Genomic DNA, 19,161 nt, shown 5'->3' with positions numbered 1-19,161 from the left:
TAAGATGTTCAGACAATGAACATGCTGTATACATCATCTTTACACAGTATTGTGTCACACAGGCGACATGACAAGAAAAAAGCCTGTACATGTTTAGCGTGACACAACTTTCTGGATCATTCATTGACAGTTTGATACATGTATCAATGTATCTTGATCGTGTTGACCCTCAGCTTCTCCCTTATACTCCCATCATCATGTCTGCCGCTTTCGTGTCCTTCTGTCCTCTTCTTTCTTCTCCTCACTCTTCTGACTCTCTGAACCGGTTAGTTCTGCCTGCTGGAATATTGAGCAGTTCTGGCTTGAGCTCATGCAGGTCTTGTTCAGGTAACCAGTGCTGTATGGCGTTCATAAGTGCAATGGCCACATCCTGTCCAGAAGACAGCATTTCATAGCAGTTCCCATCCTCTGGTTCTTACATTCTTTCACTTTCTCTTCTGCAGCATTTGTTCCCTGAGCCACGGTAGTGACATTGATAGCATTCCCCATTTAGAACTGGGCACTCAACAGTCACTTATTCTGAGCACATTGATCAGCTATGACCCTCTGCCCAGTGTAAAAAGTAGTTTCTCTGACCAGGGTTGAGAGCAGCAGTGCACAGAGAGCACCTATGTGACAGACAGATACTTCACAAGGCAGTTTGACAATATGTTCATTCAGCAAAACAACAGTTGTAGGTGCCCCGTTAGGGCATAGAACTTGCTGAATTAGGTTTTCAGACGGGTTTACACATGAACTCTCTCCCGAGGAGCAGGCCTCATATCCCTGAGAGCAGTTGGTTCTCTCACGTAATGGTCACGCTACCATTTCAGTAGGAGCATATCTTGCCTGACAGGTCTACAGATAATTTCGCCCCATGGTTGGTTGAACCCAAGAGTGCAGATCTCCTGGACCCCATGGGTTTATTCTGTAATCGCTTTTCCTGTTCTAAGGTTGTAAGCCTGTAAGATTCACACAGGGACTCTCAACAGTGGTGCTTCATACTTGGATTCAAGCTACTCCTCTGTAGTGGGACCCATCCTGGGCATCGTAGGGTGCTAACCTTCTTGGTCTCTAACTGTTAACTTCTAGTAGAGCCTTTTCTCAGACATGACATCCAGAATATACTTCCAGAAACTTCCAGATGTTCCCAAGAACGTGAACTTTGGACACGCCCACTGCTGAGGTCTTTTGTATTTTTCCATTTCTGTCTCCTTCCCTCAAATTCTTCATTAGATTTCTCCTCTGCCCACCCGCCTCCCAAATCAGATGCAATGTTCCATTTCCTGAGCACCTCAAACTCTAGAGAGTCTGTTTGCACTAAACAAAATTCTACTGTGTCTGTTCCACTGTCCACCATCATTTTTGTCACCAAAACCATCATTTTGTTCTCTTTTCTTTCTTTATACAATCTTCTGCTATAACTGAGTCCAAAATACAGGGTTGAGGAGATGGTTTAGTCAGTAAAGTGCATGGCCGCACTGTGCAGCCATGAGGACCCAAGTTTCATCCCTAAAACTTATGTTAAAAGACCACAGTGTGGTAGCACTCGATAGTAATCCCATTGCTAAGAAGGTGGAGACCGTAGGATTCCTGGGGCTTGAGGGCTGGCCATCTCACTTTCTTTTTTTTTCTTTTTTTTTTTCTGGAGCTGGGGACCGAACCCAGGGCCTTGCGCTTCCTAGGCAAGCGCTCTACCACTGAGCTAAATCCCCAACCCCAGGCCATCTCACTTTCAATTCAACTTTTCAAATTCCAGGCCAGTGAGAATCTTTGTCTTAGAAGGTAGGCAGCATGTGAGGAATGTCCTCTGTCCTGTGTGCACACGTGAACACATGCGTGTGCGTGTGCAAACACACACACACTCTAAGCAGTAGAAACTTACATGATGCTGGACTTGTGTAAATGGCTGAGCTATTTATGGCTAGGTATAGTCAGATTTGACATCCATGGCAATAGCATCATGTGAACATCTCACTTTTCCTCTTCTCTCCCTGGATTCCCTTCAATTTCAGAAAAGGTATAGTTCTTTCCCACTGATCAATGATGGGTAGGCCTTGTATTAGTCTCCTTTCTGTTACTACAGTGAAATACCTAAGACAGTGCATGATGAAGAAAGAAAGACTGGTGGGGCTCACAGTTTTGGATCTGGGCAGCTTTGGTGATGATGTATCATGGGAGATGGCATCAAAGGAGGAGAGGTGTTCTATTGTGAGACAGAAAGCTGTGTTGGCTGAGGAGGAGCCAATACTGAGCTTCTGCTAGGTCCTGCCTCTTACCTACTACCTCATATTACCACTCCAAGGACCCAATCTCCAGTAGATGAACTTGGGAAAAACACAGTCAGACCACATCGCAGACATAACAGTGTTCTCTTTTGGAGAGAGTATTACCTCAAGGGTGTCCGTCAAGTGGTCCCTTAGTTGAAATTGTCTTTCCTCAAAGTGATGAATTTTGTCTTTACAGAAAAACCTCTTCAGGCAATGGTGCTGAGGACACTAGGTATGACTCAGCTGTGGGACATCTATGTGGCCTCTGTGGCTGTTAATCAGTGGGAGGGGTGGCTAAGTCCAAAATACTAGGGATTTATGGCACTTTTAATTAATTAATTAATTAATTAATTAATTAATTAATTTTTTGCATGTGGTAAGCACAGCTCTTGAGACTGGATGCTTCACAAATTCTCCAATTAAACACCTTCACCGGGAAATGGAATCTGGGCATGAATGTAGGGAAAATTTTTAACTAACACACTCTTCCTAAAATATGTGATCAAGGGCACAGTTCCTGGGTCCTTCCTCAGTGGGTCATTTCCCTCCATGCTTCTGTTCACTAAATATCTGTCTACAAGTAACTGGGTGTGAACACACAATCACGCCTGAGGCTTGACGTTCTAGCTTCAGGTGGTAGGGAATGCTACTTGTTATTAACCCAGCCTCATCATTCTTAATGACCATTTCTCTGAGTCTTTAGACAATGCAATATGAGAAGAAAAGATGGCAGGTCAAAGAATTGCAGTGTTGCCAAATTTCGGCAGGAGACTGAGGGACCATTTCTCTTCAGTCTTAGTAAGGCCACCAAGGGAGACAAACGCAGCACAGACAGGGAGATGAGAGACATCATTACATTATAGCTCTTATTGGAACAAGGAGCAAGGTAAAAGAGACAGAAGGAGAATAATCTAATTAGTTCTACTCCAAAGGGAAGTGATTCTCCTTCCCAAGCAGGCATTAGCAGCCAGTAGCTCCTCAGAAAGGGGTAGTCCTTCCCCTGTGTCGGAATTTTTACTTGGCTTGATTTTGTGCAGGTCTTATGTAAGTGAATTTGTGAGCACAATAGCCACATCATGTCTAGGGGACAGTATTCCCTGCCCTCCAACTCTCGTAGGTTCTTCACCGCCAAGACTTGGGGTGGTGTTAATATAATGTCCCACCTACTGCTGAGTCTCATACTCACTGACGGTCAGCAGTCCGAACTCTGGTGAGTCCCTGCGTCCATTACTACTCACTGCAACAAGAAGCTTCTCGACCAAGGCCGAGAGCAGCACAGATCTGGAGATCTAAACACAAACAGGTAGAAGGCTGTTTGACAGCATGACTATTCAGAAAAGCAGCAACACCTGCGATCTATGGCTTTCCTAGCTCAGGGGTTGACTATGTTCACAATACCAGGCAAGAATTACTAGTATATCTGTCTGTCTATCATTAATCTAATCTAGAATTTATCTATGTATCTATTAATCTAATCTATCATCTATCTAATCCATAATCTATCCACAGTGCCTATCATCTGTCACTATCTATCTATCTATCTATCTATCTATCTATCTATCTATCTATCTATCTATCTATCTGCCTATTATCTATCTATCTATCTATCTATCTATCTATCTATCTATCTATCCATCCATCCATCTAATCTCTATAGCTGTCTATAGTGCTACCTATTTTCAGGCCTAATCTGACCTCTAGTGGCCAATTGAAATAAAATCTGTTGTCATTGAAGGTCTAGAGTTGTGTGGCCTTCATTCTAAGTTGGGTTTCTCATCTAACCCCCAATTGATGCTTGGGGCTCAATTGCTCAGTGGGGTGAGGAGCGTCCTGCGCATGGTGGGATGCAGAACTCTGCCCACCCCACAGCAGGGAATCACAGCCTTCCAAGGAAGTGGTGGAGGCGTTCTCTGCTTAACGCTACTGGTTTGATATGAGATCGCTGGATAATGAAGTCATGTTTATGGATGGAGTTCAGAGGTTTCGTTGATACTCTTCCTCAGGAGTCATTCACTAACAGTAGCCTTTATATTTCATATCGTGTTTAAGGATTTACTTATTTTTATTTTAATGTGTTTGGATTCTTCACTCATATGTGTATCTATGTACTGTGTACATGTCTGGTGCCAGCAGATGCTGGAAGAGAGCACTGAATTCTCTGGGACTGGAGTTAGTTAGGGAGAGCTGCGATGCCACGTGGATGCTGGGAGCTAAACCATCTGTAAGAGCGGCCAGTGTTTCTAACCATTGAGCCATCTCTTCTCCTTTTGAGAGAACCCCTGCCCTCTTCTGGGCTCTGTGGGCACTACACACATAGGCATGCCCTGCAGTTAAAGTAAAATAAATCTTTAAACAGTGATATTCACATTGTACTGCAGTCAGCGCGCAGTTACAGAGTATCTTTAAAGTAAATCTTAACCTGTTAGATGTATTTAAAACACTTTATTGAAAATGGTTAACTGAAAGATAGGTCACCCATTAATTGATATGAGCCCCCAATTGGTTATGCAGTCTTGGGGTGTCGGCCCTAGACACATGTACATATGAGCAACAATAAGTGGACCCCATAGGTTATAAATACGTGTGTGTGTACAAATAATACACACTTGTATAATCTATTCATGTGTCAAAATGATTGACAGTTATGCATGTGTATATGTATGTATGTCCATATAAATACATATGTATAATATGTTTGTATCAATAATAATTAAAGGAGAAAACGTATTGAGAGGGAGTAGGTGACATGGGAGGAGTTGGTGGAAATTACATAAATTACAATACTCATATATGAAATTCTCAGAAAATAAGTTTTTATTTTAAAGGAGCACATGCGCCATCTGTAGTTGAGAGGAGAAAACCCTAATGTTAAGTGAAGAAAATCCAAACCAAACCAGAACTGTCCTTCCTCTTAAGACTTTTAACAAGAGATTATTTTCCGTCTCTCTGTACATCCGGGCGAGCACGTGCCGTGTGCGTAAGTGCTCACAGAAGCCAGGAGAGGGTGGGTGTGGGATCCTGTGGAGCTGTTGTAAGCCGCCGATATGGGTGCTGGAAAGCTACTCAGGTCCTCTGGGTGTTCAGGACACTCTCTAAATGCATTCTTTAAGTCAGCGACTGTTTCCCACGCGGCAAGTGCAGCCTGCAGCTAGCTGGAACTTCATCACAGTCCCACATTTTATAAACAAACGTAATTGTGCAGGGAGCAGTGCAGAGAGTCATGGGAGTTGTGAAGACTTTACATCTCCCCACGACTTTCTCTCTTCAGCTCAGCGTCCTCTCTCAGCATTTATTTATTTATTTTTTCAATGTATCTTTTAGGGGCAGGAGCCATCTGCCAACTGGATAGGTATTTCTTTTTCTTGCTATAACCACAGTGGTAAGATTTTACTACCAAGGATAGGTGCTTTGTGTCTCAAGTCCCACAGTGGCCTCTATGCACAGTGCATGTTTGAATGACAGTGTGGGGCCTCGGATAATGACTCAGTTAGTGGAATGTCTCCCCTCGTGCTTAGGAGGAACTGAGTAAGAGCCTCTGGAGGCTGGAGAGGTTGCTCAGTGATTAAAAATGCTTCCTGCAGTTGTAGAGGACCTGAATTCAACTCCCAGCACACACAACAAGTGGCTCACATCTGCCTATAACTCCGGCTCCAGGGAATCTGATGACTTCTGGACTCTGGTGGCATTTGCACTCACGTGCATATATTCACACATACATACAAACACTTAAAAGTAAGACAGAGCAAAAAGGCCCAACATGGTGACTCATGTTTGTAATCCTGGTGCTGGGGAAGGGAAGCTAGGTGGTTTTCTGGGTCTAAATGACCACTCACTCAGCCTGTTTGGTGAGTTGTAGGCCAGTCAGAGACACTGCTTTAAGGAAAAAGTTTAAAAGATGGGCAGCACTTTAGGAACAACAATCCAGGTTGTCCTTTGGCCTCCTCGTGGAGCTACACGCGTATCAATATAACCACATGTGTACACATGCGTGCACACATGCACACACTATCCCCACACAAATTGATTCACCCCACCCCGAAACAGCTATATACTCTTGCGTACTTTCCAAATCTTATTAACCCTGCCCCTAATTGCCCTTTCTTTAGAAAATTGGAAAACTTTCAATTATGCATAGTGAGGGGCTTTGAGGTAGACTTGTAGCCAAGAACACCCACAGGATGGGTGTGCCATCACTGTCAATGTCTCTGAGAAGGGCATCTGTGTGGAAATTAATTTGTGTTCCCTGTACTTTCCTTCTACCCTGTCTCTTTCTTTTTTATTAATTAAGCGTCGCTTTCTCCAGTCTCATTTTATTCTAAGAAGGTGACGTTATGACCCCCACCATGGTTTCTTCTTACAGGCCATCCCGAAAGCGAAGATCCCTTGAAGAGGTGGGCAATGTGACAGCCACTACGCCCACACTTCCAGATTTTCCCAACATCTCCTCCACCATCGCGCCCACAAGCCACGAAGAGCACAGACCATTTGAGAAAGTAGTAAACAAGGAGTCACTTGTCATCTCTGGCCTGAGACACTTCACTGGGTACCGCATTGAGCTGCAGGCATGCAATCAGGACTCCCCAGAAGAGAGGTGCAGCGTGGCTGCCTACGTCAGTGCCCGGACCATGCCTGAAGGTGGGCTTGCCTTCCTCTGGGAAACACTTTAAAAGGTTGGAGACCCAACTGGCCACAGACTAGCTGTCTCCCTGCTACACAGTGTAGATGTGTTCTTAAAAGTGTCCTCATTTACTGCTTTTGTTTTAACATGGGTATCTTGCTTTGTTACCGATGTTTGCAATTGAACTCCTAGGTTTAAGGAGTTTTCATGTCTACTCAAGTGTCTCCTGATGTCTTAGTTTCTTTACTTATTGTTGTGATAAAAATCCTCTGACAAATCAACCTAAAGGAGGAAGGGTTTATTTTAGTTCACTGTGGCTGGGAAGTGAGTATAGAAGGAGCTTGAAGCACGTGGTTCTATCACATTCACAGTAAGAAGAGAACAGCAAATGCATTCAGCTCCATTTAAACAGTCTACGACCCTTGGTAGGGAATGGTGCCACCCAAAGTGGACCTTCCCAACTCAGTGAACATAATTAAGATTATTCCCCACAGACAAGTTCAGGTTCCCATCTCACTTGATTCTAGATCCTGTCAGGTTGGCAATTAACATGAACCATTTCACACCATATCATAATATTTTCTCTGTATGTGTTCATGTGTGTACCTGTGTATGTTGAAGCCAAAAATTAGCCTTGGGCACCTTTTTTGAGGTACCATTTATCTTTGGGAGGTTTTTTTTTGGTATTTTGTTTGTTTGTTTTTTTGAGGCAGGGTCGCTCATGGACCTAGTACTTGATTAGGTCTAACTAGCTGGGCAATGAGTTTCAGCAATCTGCTTGTCTCCGTCCTTTCAACATTGAGGCTACTAGAACACTGTGTTCCAGCGCTTTTATGTGGGTTCTGAGGATTAAACTTAGGTTTTATTGACTGAGATATTTTCTTACTCCATGAGTTCTATATTTTTTGCTGAAGAAAATAAGACATGGGAAAATTACTTAGCCAGCTTTAACCAGATCTTTTAGCTGTGGGTGGCAGCAATAGAATTTGATTCGAGTCATATCTGACCCTTTAATTGCTTCTTATAGCTAAGGCAGATGACATCGTTGGCCCTGTGACCCATGAAATCTTTGAGAACAATGTTGTACACTTAATGTGGCAAGAGCCAAAGGAACCTAATGGTCTGATTGTGCTATATGAAGTGAGCTATCGGCGATATGGTGATGAGGTAAGGATTCCAGGTCTTTTGCTGTATGGTGCGATTCTGGGGGAGATGTGAACAAATGTCTACTCACTCCAAGCAGGGACCAAATGACAGACCAAACTAAGAATACTACCAAAATCCAATGTGGTGAGCCAATGCCTTTTTATTGGTAGTTACTTATAGTAATATGGGTGTGGGCTTACTTCTAGGCAGAGAGATAACTCAATGGCAGGTACATCACCAAAAACCCATCTCTCATCATGGATGATAAATCATGAAAGCTGGAACCCTGGAGCTCTCTGAAGGACTTTGCAGGAAGCTTTTCCAGTTAGAGTCTCCTCTCCTCAGTAGTCCATCTGCCTGTTTAATCTTAGGAAAGATGAGGCCTTGAGAATCCTAGAAGTTTCAGGGACTTCCTGAGACTTGTGAGTGGTTGACTTCCTGAGCCTTACAGAGCATCTCTTTAGAACTTTCTGAGTCTTAAGAAATTTCTACCCAGATTGGAATGTTCTAATTTGTTGAAAGTTGCTACACAATACTGGGCAGGAACTTTCCAAGTTTCTCAAGTTATCCAAAGCTTCCCACATCAGATGCTCTGCTATTAGAGTTCATGTTTTTGATGCAGTCTTCCCAGGGAGATGGATAGAAATGCCAATTTAGAACCTTTTATTTCTTTTATCACTTAAATTCTTTTAAAATTAAATTATTTATTGTGTGTAGAGGGATAGGGAAGTATGTGGCCATGCCATAGCCTGCCTGAGGAAGTCAGAGGACAATTTTGGGGAGTCAGCTTGTTCCTTCTACTGTGTGGGGTTTTGTAGATTGAACTCAGGTCATCGGGCTCTGCTTCAAGTGCTTTACTCACTTAACTGTGTTTCCTGTGTGGTCCTCCATCATATTTGGGCAAGATGTTCAGTTGTATCCTTCAAGCTGGGTGGAGGGCTGCTCGGATTTCTGTCCTTTCTCACAGGACAAGGCTCATTCTACTTTAGAAATTCATCCCACTCTGAGTGCATCACTTTAATCTTTCTTTTGTGCCTCCTGCTACACCAACAACTGTGGGGGTTGATGGGAGGGTGCAGAGATGGTAAGAATCTAGTCGGAAACCTGAAGTCGCAGCTCAGCTACCAAAGGGAACATGGTGAGCTGACAGCTGCTTCTGTGCCGCCAGAGAGGCCCTGCGAGCTGAATACTCACCTTTCACAAGGACGGTCCAGGTCTGAAAAGGTACTCATGTTTGTGCAGCTGACTAAGTAAGCTGACGGCAACACGAGCCCTAAGGAAATATAACCCTGAGCCAATAAAACTTTATCATAACACATGGCGGACTGAGCATACCTGTGTGCCAGAATTTGCCCTTGATATAGCAAACCTGACTTCACGAAACTTTCCAGGTTCTAGTAAAGTATAATAAATCTTCAAACGTAGAGAGGTTTCCTCTTAGGACTCTTTCTTCCCTTTGGCAACCAAAGGTTGCCCTTTAACAGTGACAAATCTACAATCTGGTCTTCCTTCCTTCCTTCCCTTCCCTTCCTTCCTTCCCTTCCTCCCTCCTCCTCCTCCCTCCCCCTCCCTCCTCCTCCCTCCCTCCCTCCTCCTCCCCTCCCCCTCCCTCCCTCCTTCCTTCCTCCTCCCTCCTCCCTTCCCTCCCTCCCCTTCCTCCCCTCCCTCCCTCCCTTCCTTCCTCCCTCCCTTCCCCCCTCCCTCCCTCCCCTCCTTCCCCCCTTCCTCCCTCCCTCCCTTCCTCCCTCCCTTCCCTCCTTCCCTCCCTTCCTCCCTCCTCCCTCCCTCCCCTCCCTCCCTCCCTCCTCCCTCCCCTCCCCTCCTCCTCCTTTCCCACCCCCCTCCACCCCCCCCCTCCACCCCCCCCCGCGCCCTCCTCCTCTCCCTCCCTCCTCCACTCCCTCCCTCCTCCCCTCCCTCCCTCCCTTCCCTCCCTCCCTTCCCCCTCCCTTCCCTCCCTCCCCTTCCTCCCTTCCTCCCCCTCCCTCCTCCTCCCTCCCTCCCTCCTTCCCTCCCTCCCTTCCCCCCCCCCCTCCCTTCCTTCCTCCCTCCCTCCCTCCCCTCCTTCCTTCTTTTTCCTTCCTTCCTTCCTTCCCTAAGACTTATTTTTACTTGTGTATACCTCATGTGTATGGTGGGAATATGTGCAGGTACTGGATCTCCTGGATCTAGATTTACAGATGATTGCAAGCCTTTCAATATGGACAATGAAACCAAACCTGGGCCTTCTACAAGAACAGCAAGTGCTATAAACTGCTGAGCTATCTCTCCAACTTGAGCTTTTTTACTTTTGATCAAGTTTCTCTGCTCGTCTCTCTGTCTCTCCCTCTCCCTCTGTCTCCCTCTCCCTGTCTCTGTGTCTCTCTCTGTCTCTCTGTCTCTGTCTTTCTCTCTCCCTCCCTCTCCCTCTGTCTCCCTCTCCCTGTCTCTGTGTTTCTCTGTGTCTGTCTCTCTCCCCCCCCCGTTTTGTGTAAATATGTATATGATGTGATGATGTGTGCTCTTTGTGTGGTATATCTGTCTCTTGTGTGTGATGTGTCCATGACTACTCTGTGTGTATATTTGTGCATATGGTGTATATCTGTGTTTCTATGTATTGTATGTCTGTGTGTATGTCTGTATGTTGTATGCCCATGGAGAACAGTTATGGTCCAGAATTTTCTATTGCATCCCTTTCTTGCTCTACCCCTGGATGTATCTGTGGTAATTATCTAGCGTCAGAGACCAGGCTCCCCTTGAGCCCCCAGCAACTATCCTGGGCTTCTGAAGCTGCTCATCTGTCCTTTTCTGCTTAATGACTCAATCAACCTGGAAGACCCTCAGAACTGAGTCACCCACCTACCTCCTGCTACCTGCTCAGCTCATTCGTTTCTCCGTAGTAATGTCACATGATGAGCACATGGGTTCTTACATTTTCTTTCTCTTCCATACTCTCCACCTCTTAAAACATTGCCAGCCCAGTTCTCTGCCTGAGAGATGAGCGATGGAACTGTTTTGGAATTTTGGGCGTGGCCATTGCAGGCTTGACCAAGTCATTCCCCAGGGAAATGGCTTTCCTCCTAATGAGCTCTGGGCTTATCTTTGGCTGCATGCTTAGCAGAGGTGTGCGCCCCCATTTTATTTATGTCCTATCCTAATAGATCTTTGGAGGGATACCAACTCTTCTTCTTTTTCTCCTCCTCCTTCTTTTTGAGACAATGCTGGCCTCCAACTTCTCATGTAGCCAGTGTGAGTGAGAACGGCCTTGAGCTTCCACACTTCGTGACTCCATCTTCCCATGCTGGGTGGCACGCATGTACATCGCCTGGTTTACGTGGGGCTGAGACGGGACGCAGGGCACCATGCATGCTAGGCAAGCTTTCTACCACCTGAACCACCGCTCCATTATTGCTTTCCAGCTCTTTCTATGAAGCTGGGAGCAACAGGGGTGGGGCACCCCTTGTTTCTGACTGCTGGATCCCTCAACAAAATATCCTACTGTGGTGGGGCGGGCAAGGGGAGAAGTTTTAGAGTCAAATGGTTCTGTGTTCAAGTGGGACACAAACGAATGTCTCTTTACCCCAGATAGAGCACCAAGGACAGATTAAAGAAATGACCCCACCCAGGTTTAGCTTAGTGAACCAGTGAGTTGCTTGGGGTTGCTTACAGAAGTATGGGTTACTCAGGGGAAGTTCCATCACCATGAAACCGGCTCCAGCGATAGCCACTCAGAAGCTGAATCCCTCAAGCTCCTGACTGGCTGGTTGCAGACGCTCCTTTCCCCAGATCCCCATTTGCTTTTTCTTTTGAGACAAGCTCTCAGTGGTGGGTGCTTAACTAGAATGTAAGCGAGGGGCTGGGGCGTGGCTCAGGGGTAGAGTCTTTGCTCCAAATCCCCAGGTGAGGGGTTGGGGGGCTGGCTGAGTGGCAGAGAACTGGCCTCCAAATCATGAGGTGGAGACCATCTTGAGCTACATGAAACCCTGTCTGAAGAAAACAAAAGCATCCCTCCGACCCTGCCTGCAAATAAAAATGGAAACAAATGAACAAATTATTTCTCAAAGCCTCCTACAGGTTTAAACCCTTCTGCCTTTTGCTCCCTCCACTTCCTCTGAGTGGGAGCCCAACTGTGATGTCCCTACCTGGGAGGCATGTGCCCGGGTGTGCAAAACTCAACTAACCATCTTCTCTTCTTTCAGGAGCTGCACCTCTGTGTCTCCCGGAAGCATTTTGCCCTGGAGCGGGGCTGCAGGCTTCGAGGGCTCTCCCCAGGAAACTACAGTGTTCGAGTCCGGGCTACCTCTCTGGCAGGAAATGGCTCCTGGACAGAACCCACCTATTTTTATGTGACTGATTATTGTGAGTCTCCAAAGCAACCTGCAGTGGTTGGGTCAGTGCTTGGTGCTGTAGGACTGGTAGAACAGTTTAGGGAGTGATGCCGATGGAAGCTATAGGGACTTTAACTTTGGATCAACCAGAAACTGCAAAATGACCAGCCCTAGGGTTGCCAACCCTTTCTACCAACAATTCACATCCTCGTCATCCACTTAAAAATGTGGGCATGCCCATACTCAATGTGTAATGTCAATTTGGGAAGGTGGAACTAGGCAGGTCCCTGGGGCTCAGTGGTCAGCCAGTCTAGCCAACTGGTGAGATCTGTGTTCATTGAAAGGTGCTGCCTCAAAGAATAGCCTGAAGGGCAAGGAGGGGGATACGAGAGGGTTCGAAGCTGGGTAAGGGGAATTGGAAATGATATAATTATATTGTAATCTTAAAAAGAAAAGAAATAAAGAAGTGACCCAGCACTCCGGAGGCTGAGAGAGGCAGAGTTCTAGGCTAGCCTGGTCTACATAGTGAGTTCTGGGCTAGTAGGGGCTACATAGTGAGAACTTGCCTCAAAAACAAAACAAAATAAAAACAACAAAAAAGACAACATGGAACATAATAGATACATGATGTAGACGTCTTGGCCTCCATAGGCAAGTAGTGCACATGTGTACACACACACACACACACACACACACAGGCATGCACAAACACACACTAATAATAGAAAGGAATATATACTTTAAAATCATAAATCATGGGGGTGAATATGATTAAGAAACATTGTACATATGTATGAAATTGTTAAACAATATGCTAAAAATTCTAAAAGAATTTAAAATGATAATTTTCATAATTTTTTTAGAGAACCCTTTGTCCTGATTATAGCCTCCCTTCTCTTAAAGAACAAGAGAGGAAGCAGGGACACACAAAGGCATGTAACTAGACCATTGTCATCTCTCCACTCACATTCAACCATCAGCACGGACAAATACATCCTGGGGGCTGGCGGCTGGCAGGAGCAAGGAAACAGGGAAAGTGGAAGTAGGGTTTGTCAGGGCAGAACGGCTGACAGATGCCCTGATGAAGCAATAGCCAAGGCTTGACATATGGGCTGGGAGATGGCTCAGTCAACTCATGGGCTGGGAGACGGCTCAGTCAACTCATGGGCTGGGAGATGGCTCAGTCAACTCATGGGCTGGGAGACGACTCAGTCAGAAGAGTGCAGAAAGCCCCAGGGATCAGCCTGTCTCTGCCTCACCAGTACTTTGAATGCAACTATGTAACAACATACCCAGGTTTTTCACATGGTTTCTATGTGGGTCTCTAACGCAAGTCCCCATGTTTACAATACAAGCATTCTATTGACTTAGCCATCTCTCACCACTCTTTCCTTTCAAACACACATGATTTCTAAACAAACAAGCAAACAAGCAAACAAACCAACCAACCTGAGTCCGCTATGTGCCCTTGAGTTGCCAGTATATGTATCAGGTGTGGGGTCGTCTCCTGGAATGTGAGGAGCTTCTCCCTGGCCATGTCCCTGAAGACTTCCTCTCCTAGCAGGCATCAATTACCAATGGCTCCCACATCCTGTGAGTTCATGGATGCAATGACCCTGTCTTGCTTGGAAATATCCTAGGATTTTGCTTAATAGCCCAGGGTGGCCTTGAACTCGTGGCCCTCTTGCCTCAAGTTCCCACCCCTACAGCAGGTGGTACAATAACAGGTGTGACCCACGACAGCTTGTGTTTAGTGGTGTAGTTTTTATTTCTTAAACCATCGATTCATTGCGATGCTAATCCTGTACCTTCTTATTCCGTTGCAGTAGATGTCCCATCAAATATTGCCAAAATTATCATTGGGCCCCTCATCTTCGTCTTCCTCTTCAGTGTCGTGATCGGAAGTATTTATCTATTCTTGAGGAAGAGGTAAGCAAGGGAAGTATGCTGGCAAATGGCTAACAACTGACTCGCTTGGGCGGAAAGAATACATAAATATTGAGTTAGACAGAGCTAAGTTCTATTCACATAGGATGTGCTTTGTTTCAGTTAAGGTAAGTTTGTTTTACGATATTATAGTATACTCTGTATTACAATTCTCTTTGATTCATTGATTCTCCCTACCTGCTTCCATGGAATTCTTTTTCCCAGCTCTTAGTACCTGCAGCCTCAGAGCTGCACCTGATGCTCACGTATAATTCAATGCAAACATGAATCGCGTACTTTCCGGATGCTGGGATAGAGTACCCTGACAATAAGCCATTCGGTGAGGAAAGGCTGACTTCAGCTTACAGTTCTCCCGTGAAAGGGAAGACCTGGCTACAGGAGACCGAGTACGGTCCTTCACAATTCACCCAAACACACGAAGTAGAGAAAGAATAGAGATTGGGCCTTGGGTGCAAAATCCTCAAAGCTGGTCCTCGGTGACATACTTCTTCATCCAGGCTCCACCCCTTCATCCGGGCTCCACCCCTTCTTCATCCAGGCTCCACCCCTTCTTCATCCAGGCTCCACCCCTTCTTCATCCAGGCTCCACCCCTTCTTCATCCAGGCTCCACCCCTTCTTCATCCGGGCTCCCCCCCTTCTTCATCCAGGCTCCACCCCTTCATCCAGGCTCCACCCCTTCTTCATCCAGGCTCCACCCCTTCTTCATCCAGGCTCCACCCCTGGGCATAGCCTTCCAAAGCAGCACCACCAGAGGCAGCCGAGTGTTCAGATATGTGGTGGGGGTGGTGTGTGTGTGTGTGTGTGTGTGTGTGTGTGTGTGTGTGTGTGTGTGCGCATTTCACAGTCCGAAGCATTAACATGGTTGATTTTCCTTGTTTTACTGATTTAGCTAGCTTACGTAATAATGGGTCTCATTGTGGTGTTTCCATACCTATATATCACTGTTCTTCCTGATAGGTACGCTTCTTTGCTCCTCTCCCATACCCTTTCTCTTTCTGTTTTCACACCACACACACACACACACACACACACACACACACACACACACAATTTATATAGGTGGGAAAGAAACCCACCACTTTGTCTTTACCCCGTTATGCTCTCTTGTCCTATCATCTCCCCTCCTTTGAGCCTCTTCTTTTCCCTCCTAGTCCCCGATCTCCTGTCACATCATTTGTAGCTGTGTTTGTCTTTCTATGTCTGGATTATTTTGCTAAACATGGTAGCTTCCAGTTCTGTCTTTGCTCTGTTTGCTCTTTGGCCAAATAGCCAAGGTTGTCCTCGAACCGTGATCATCCTGCCTCAGCTTCCCAAATACTAGGATCACAGGAGGGTGCCGCCCCACCCACAGGTATGCATTAGCATTCCTGGCTTGACTGTTGTTGCTTTTCTTCCTTTCATTAAAGAGTAAGACGAAAATTAAGAAAGGCACTCATATTTGAAAACTATAAGCGAAGCCTCTGGCTAATCAGGTGAATTTTAAGTCGTGGCAGAACAAGTTTTTCTGTCATTTACTATGTCGTTGTTGCAGAACTGACATTCTTTTAAATTCCGTCTGCTTTATTGTTCTGGGGTCTTTTCTGTAGCTATGATAAAACGTTTTCACCAAAGGAGCTTGGGAGAAGAAAGGGTTTGTTTTGGTTACAGGTCTCAATCGGGACAGGAAATTAGGTAGGAACGTGAAGCGGAAACCGTGGAGGGAGGCTCGCTTGCTGTCTCACTGTCTGGTTCGTGCTCAGCTCGCTTTCCTATACAGCCCCAGACTACCTGCCAAAGGATGCGGCCACCCACAGTGGCTGGGCCTTCTGTATTACTGTTTAACAGATCCATACTCTCGTAGATATGTCCACAGACTAGTCTGATCTAGGCATTCTTCATTTGAGGCTTCTCCTCTTAAATGACACTAGGTTGTGTGGGGTTAACAATGAAGGCTAGCCAGGACACTAATTGACATTTTTTTCCCTCTCTTTCTCTAATTTGGACAAAATATAGAACAATCCACTCCTGATTTTTAGCGTTTGCCTCTTTCTAGTGTCCAGAATGCCTTGGGATATTCGAGATGCTGTATTTCTCTTTTCCTTCTCTAGGCAGCCAGATGGGCCAATGGGACCACTGTACGCTTCTTCAAACCCAGAGTACCTCAGTGCCAGTGATGGTGAGCACCACCTCCTTCTCTGTGGGACTCTAGAACCCAGCCCTTGGTTTCCTTAACCATCACTGTTAAGTCAGATCTGAGGATAGGCTAGCATCACAGGGAGGAGGAGAACTATCCCAGAGAGGACCAGAAGCCCCCTTGAGCGATGAGCTCGTCCATCTGCCCTTGCCACAGATGCTCTGCTACTGTGATATGTTAGGTCTGTTGTCTAGACCTGTTGTTAGGTCTGTTGTCTAGACCTGTTGTTAGGTCTGTTGTCTACACCTGTTTTAAGTTGGTACCATCTACTTGGGACCTGCAGGCTGGAATGTGAGACTAAAATCCTCGAGCCATAGCCATAGGAGTGTGTGAAAGGTCAGAGCCAGAAACCCACCACCAAACTTGTCATTCATGCTGAGAAGATAGGAATTAGAAGCCATGGCTTGATACTGAGAGAAGAGAATTAGAGATAATAATGTTGAGGGAATGACTCAGTACATGAAATGTTCACTGCCCACACTTGAGGACTGGGTTTGACCCATGTAAAACGACGGGTGCCGTGATAGTACCTGTCATTCCAGCACCGAGGGATCAGAGATGTGGGGCTCAATGGCAAGTCAGCCTGGCTTAATCCGTGAGCTCCAGGTTCAATGAGGGTTCATGTCTCAGAAAAGAAGGTAGAGAGTCATCAAGGAAGACACTTGGTGTCAACCTCTGGCCTTCATGGCACGAGCACTCATGTGTACCTGCACATAAATGCGTGCACAGACACAAATGTACATCCACAGATACACACAGACAACGGAGTGAAGCTAGAACGGGGCTGTTAGGGGCTGGGTGAGTGCCACAGAGACATTCACTGCTGGCGGTAGTTGGATATTAACTGACGCTTATGGTAGGAGCTTAGGGTTGATATCCAAACCACTCCTAATCGCATGAAAGGGCAGCGAGTGGCCTCTAGAGAGAAGGCATGCCTATTTTTCAAGGACTTTGTTATGTGGCATTCTCTTCTTCAAAGTACCTCATGTAGCATGAGCACAGTTTGACTTTCAAGGCACGAATGTGTTTGACCTGTAGGCTGTTGCCTTGCATAGATAACCCCACTTACTTGTGCGTTGATTGCCAGGCTGAGTGGTTCCCAGGAGTAGCCACAGCTACAGGTTAAATCTCTCCTTATATGTGGTTTCTCTCCTGGTGCCCTTCCTTAGCATCCTCTGGGGGTTCCTAACAGTTAAGGTGGACTGCAAAACATCTTCTTGCTGAGTTCTGTGGACCAAAGAGAATCAGAGGAGTTTGAGGATAGGGACAGAGACCCTACCACTTTCTAGGCATCGTAGACATTTTTTTCCCATTTTATTTAACCTACATCCTTTCCTCTACCGTTCTATTGGTACTTGGTCAAACAGCTCCAATGGGAAGTGTCTGTTATTTTTGGTAATCACTGTGACAGAATACTTGACAAAGCAGCTTAAGGGAAGAAGGTTTCATTCATCTTGGCTCACAGTTGGCTTGTACAGTTCTTCATGACGGACAATTCATGGCGCTGGTCACACGACCTCCACCGTTAGGAAGCAGAGAACAGCGAATGCTGGCGCCCAGCACACTTTTTCTTTTTCTTTAGTCCAGAATTCCAGCCTATGGGATGATGCTGCCCACATTTAGGGTGGGTCTTTCAACTTCAATTAACTTATTCTAAAAACTTCCTTCATAAACATTCCCTAAGGCTTGTCTCCTAGGCGGTTCTAGATTCTATGACATTCACAGTGTTAACCATCTCAGGAATAGATATCATTCAGTAGCAGGGATCTGGAATCAGACAGAGGATAGGGCATCATTTTAGTCCTTTCTAAGTAGGATCCTGACCCAGTCGCAGCTCATGCTCTAGCCTCTTTTTGGTGGTGGCAGAAGTTTGTCCTGTTTTGGGTTGTAGACCAATGTCTCGAGTCACACAATGAAGAAATATATGTATATAGCTCAAGAAAAAATTGTGGCGGGAGGTGTCTGGGGGCCCTTAAGAGGTTGGCTGACAATACGGTGTAGCTAAGTGAAAAGTAGTCTTTCCATCTTCCGTATACGTTCCGGATGAGTGGGAGGTACCTCGAGAGAAGATCACCCTCCTCCGAGAGCTGGGGCAGGGATCCTTCGGTATGGTGTACGAAGGCAATGCCAAGGATATCATCAAGGGTGAGGCAGAGACCCGTGTTGCGGTGAAGACGGTCAATGAGTCAGCCAGTCTTCGAGAACGGATCGAGTTCCTCAATGAGGCATCAGTCATGAAGGGCTTCACCTGTCATCACGTGGTGAGTCTATCTGGGGTGGGCAAAGACGTCCTTTCATGCTTGTCCTTTGTTCTGCCTAGGGCCACCCAGGATACTGGGGGTACACTGGTGCCCACTCCCCATTCTATTAAGCCTCCCATCCTGAAGAGGTGGGGAGGTGATCACTCCCTTCTCAATCTCATTTTGTCCCAGCTTACCCAGAATCAAACTCTATGACTGTTCTGTCACTTTCTAGAATCTTTCTCTGTATTTCAGACTTTCCCATTGATTTCTTTCCTTTTCTTGACTTCCCTGTTAACCCTTAACTACATGGAAGTCTATCTCTTCATATCCACCCTTAGTCTTCTCCACGAAGCCAAGCAAACCTTCCCTGCCTTTCTGTTCCCAGAGGGGGCTCTTGATTTCTCATCGAGCCTTATGTCCTTTTATCCTTATCAGGGCTATTTAGGGCCACCTTTTGTGTGATGTCTACTGCAGACT

The 19,161-nt window shown here is 45.9% G+C and overlaps 1 protein-coding gene across 3 annotated transcripts in view; it reads left to right on the top strand.

Annotated features, from left to right (window-relative positions):
- The window catches only part of Insr (insulin receptor), a 140,791-nt gene that overhangs the window by 111,742 nt on the left and 9,888 nt on the right, over positions 1-19,161 (top strand). Inside the window, exons 11-17 of one of the 3 annotated variants that reach the window (XM_032887233.1) lie at positions 2,446-2,481; positions 6,610-6,884; positions 7,895-8,034; positions 12,192-12,351; positions 14,150-14,249; positions 16,356-16,423; positions 18,458-18,702. In XM_032887233.1, the coding sequence (XP_032743124.1) occupies positions 2,446-2,481; positions 6,610-6,884; positions 7,895-8,034; positions 12,192-12,351; positions 14,150-14,249; positions 16,356-16,423; positions 18,458-18,702 (1,024 nt within the window). Of the gene's footprint in view, positions 1-2,445; positions 2,482-6,609; positions 6,885-7,894; positions 8,035-12,191; positions 12,352-14,146; positions 14,250-16,355; positions 16,424-18,457; positions 18,703-19,161 lie in introns of all 3 variants that reach the window. The other 2 variants (XM_032887232.1, XM_032887234.1) reach the window with 2 other exon arrangements.

This window comes from Rattus rattus, chromosome 16, assembly GCF_011064425.1.
Source record: "Rattus rattus isolate New Zealand chromosome 16, Rrattus_CSIRO_v1, whole genome shotgun sequence".
Taxonomy (NCBI): domain Eukaryota; kingdom Metazoa; phylum Chordata; class Mammalia; order Rodentia; family Muridae; genus Rattus; species Rattus rattus.
Note: the sequence above shows the minus strand (reverse complement) of the source record. Positions and strands in the feature narration are given on the sequence as shown.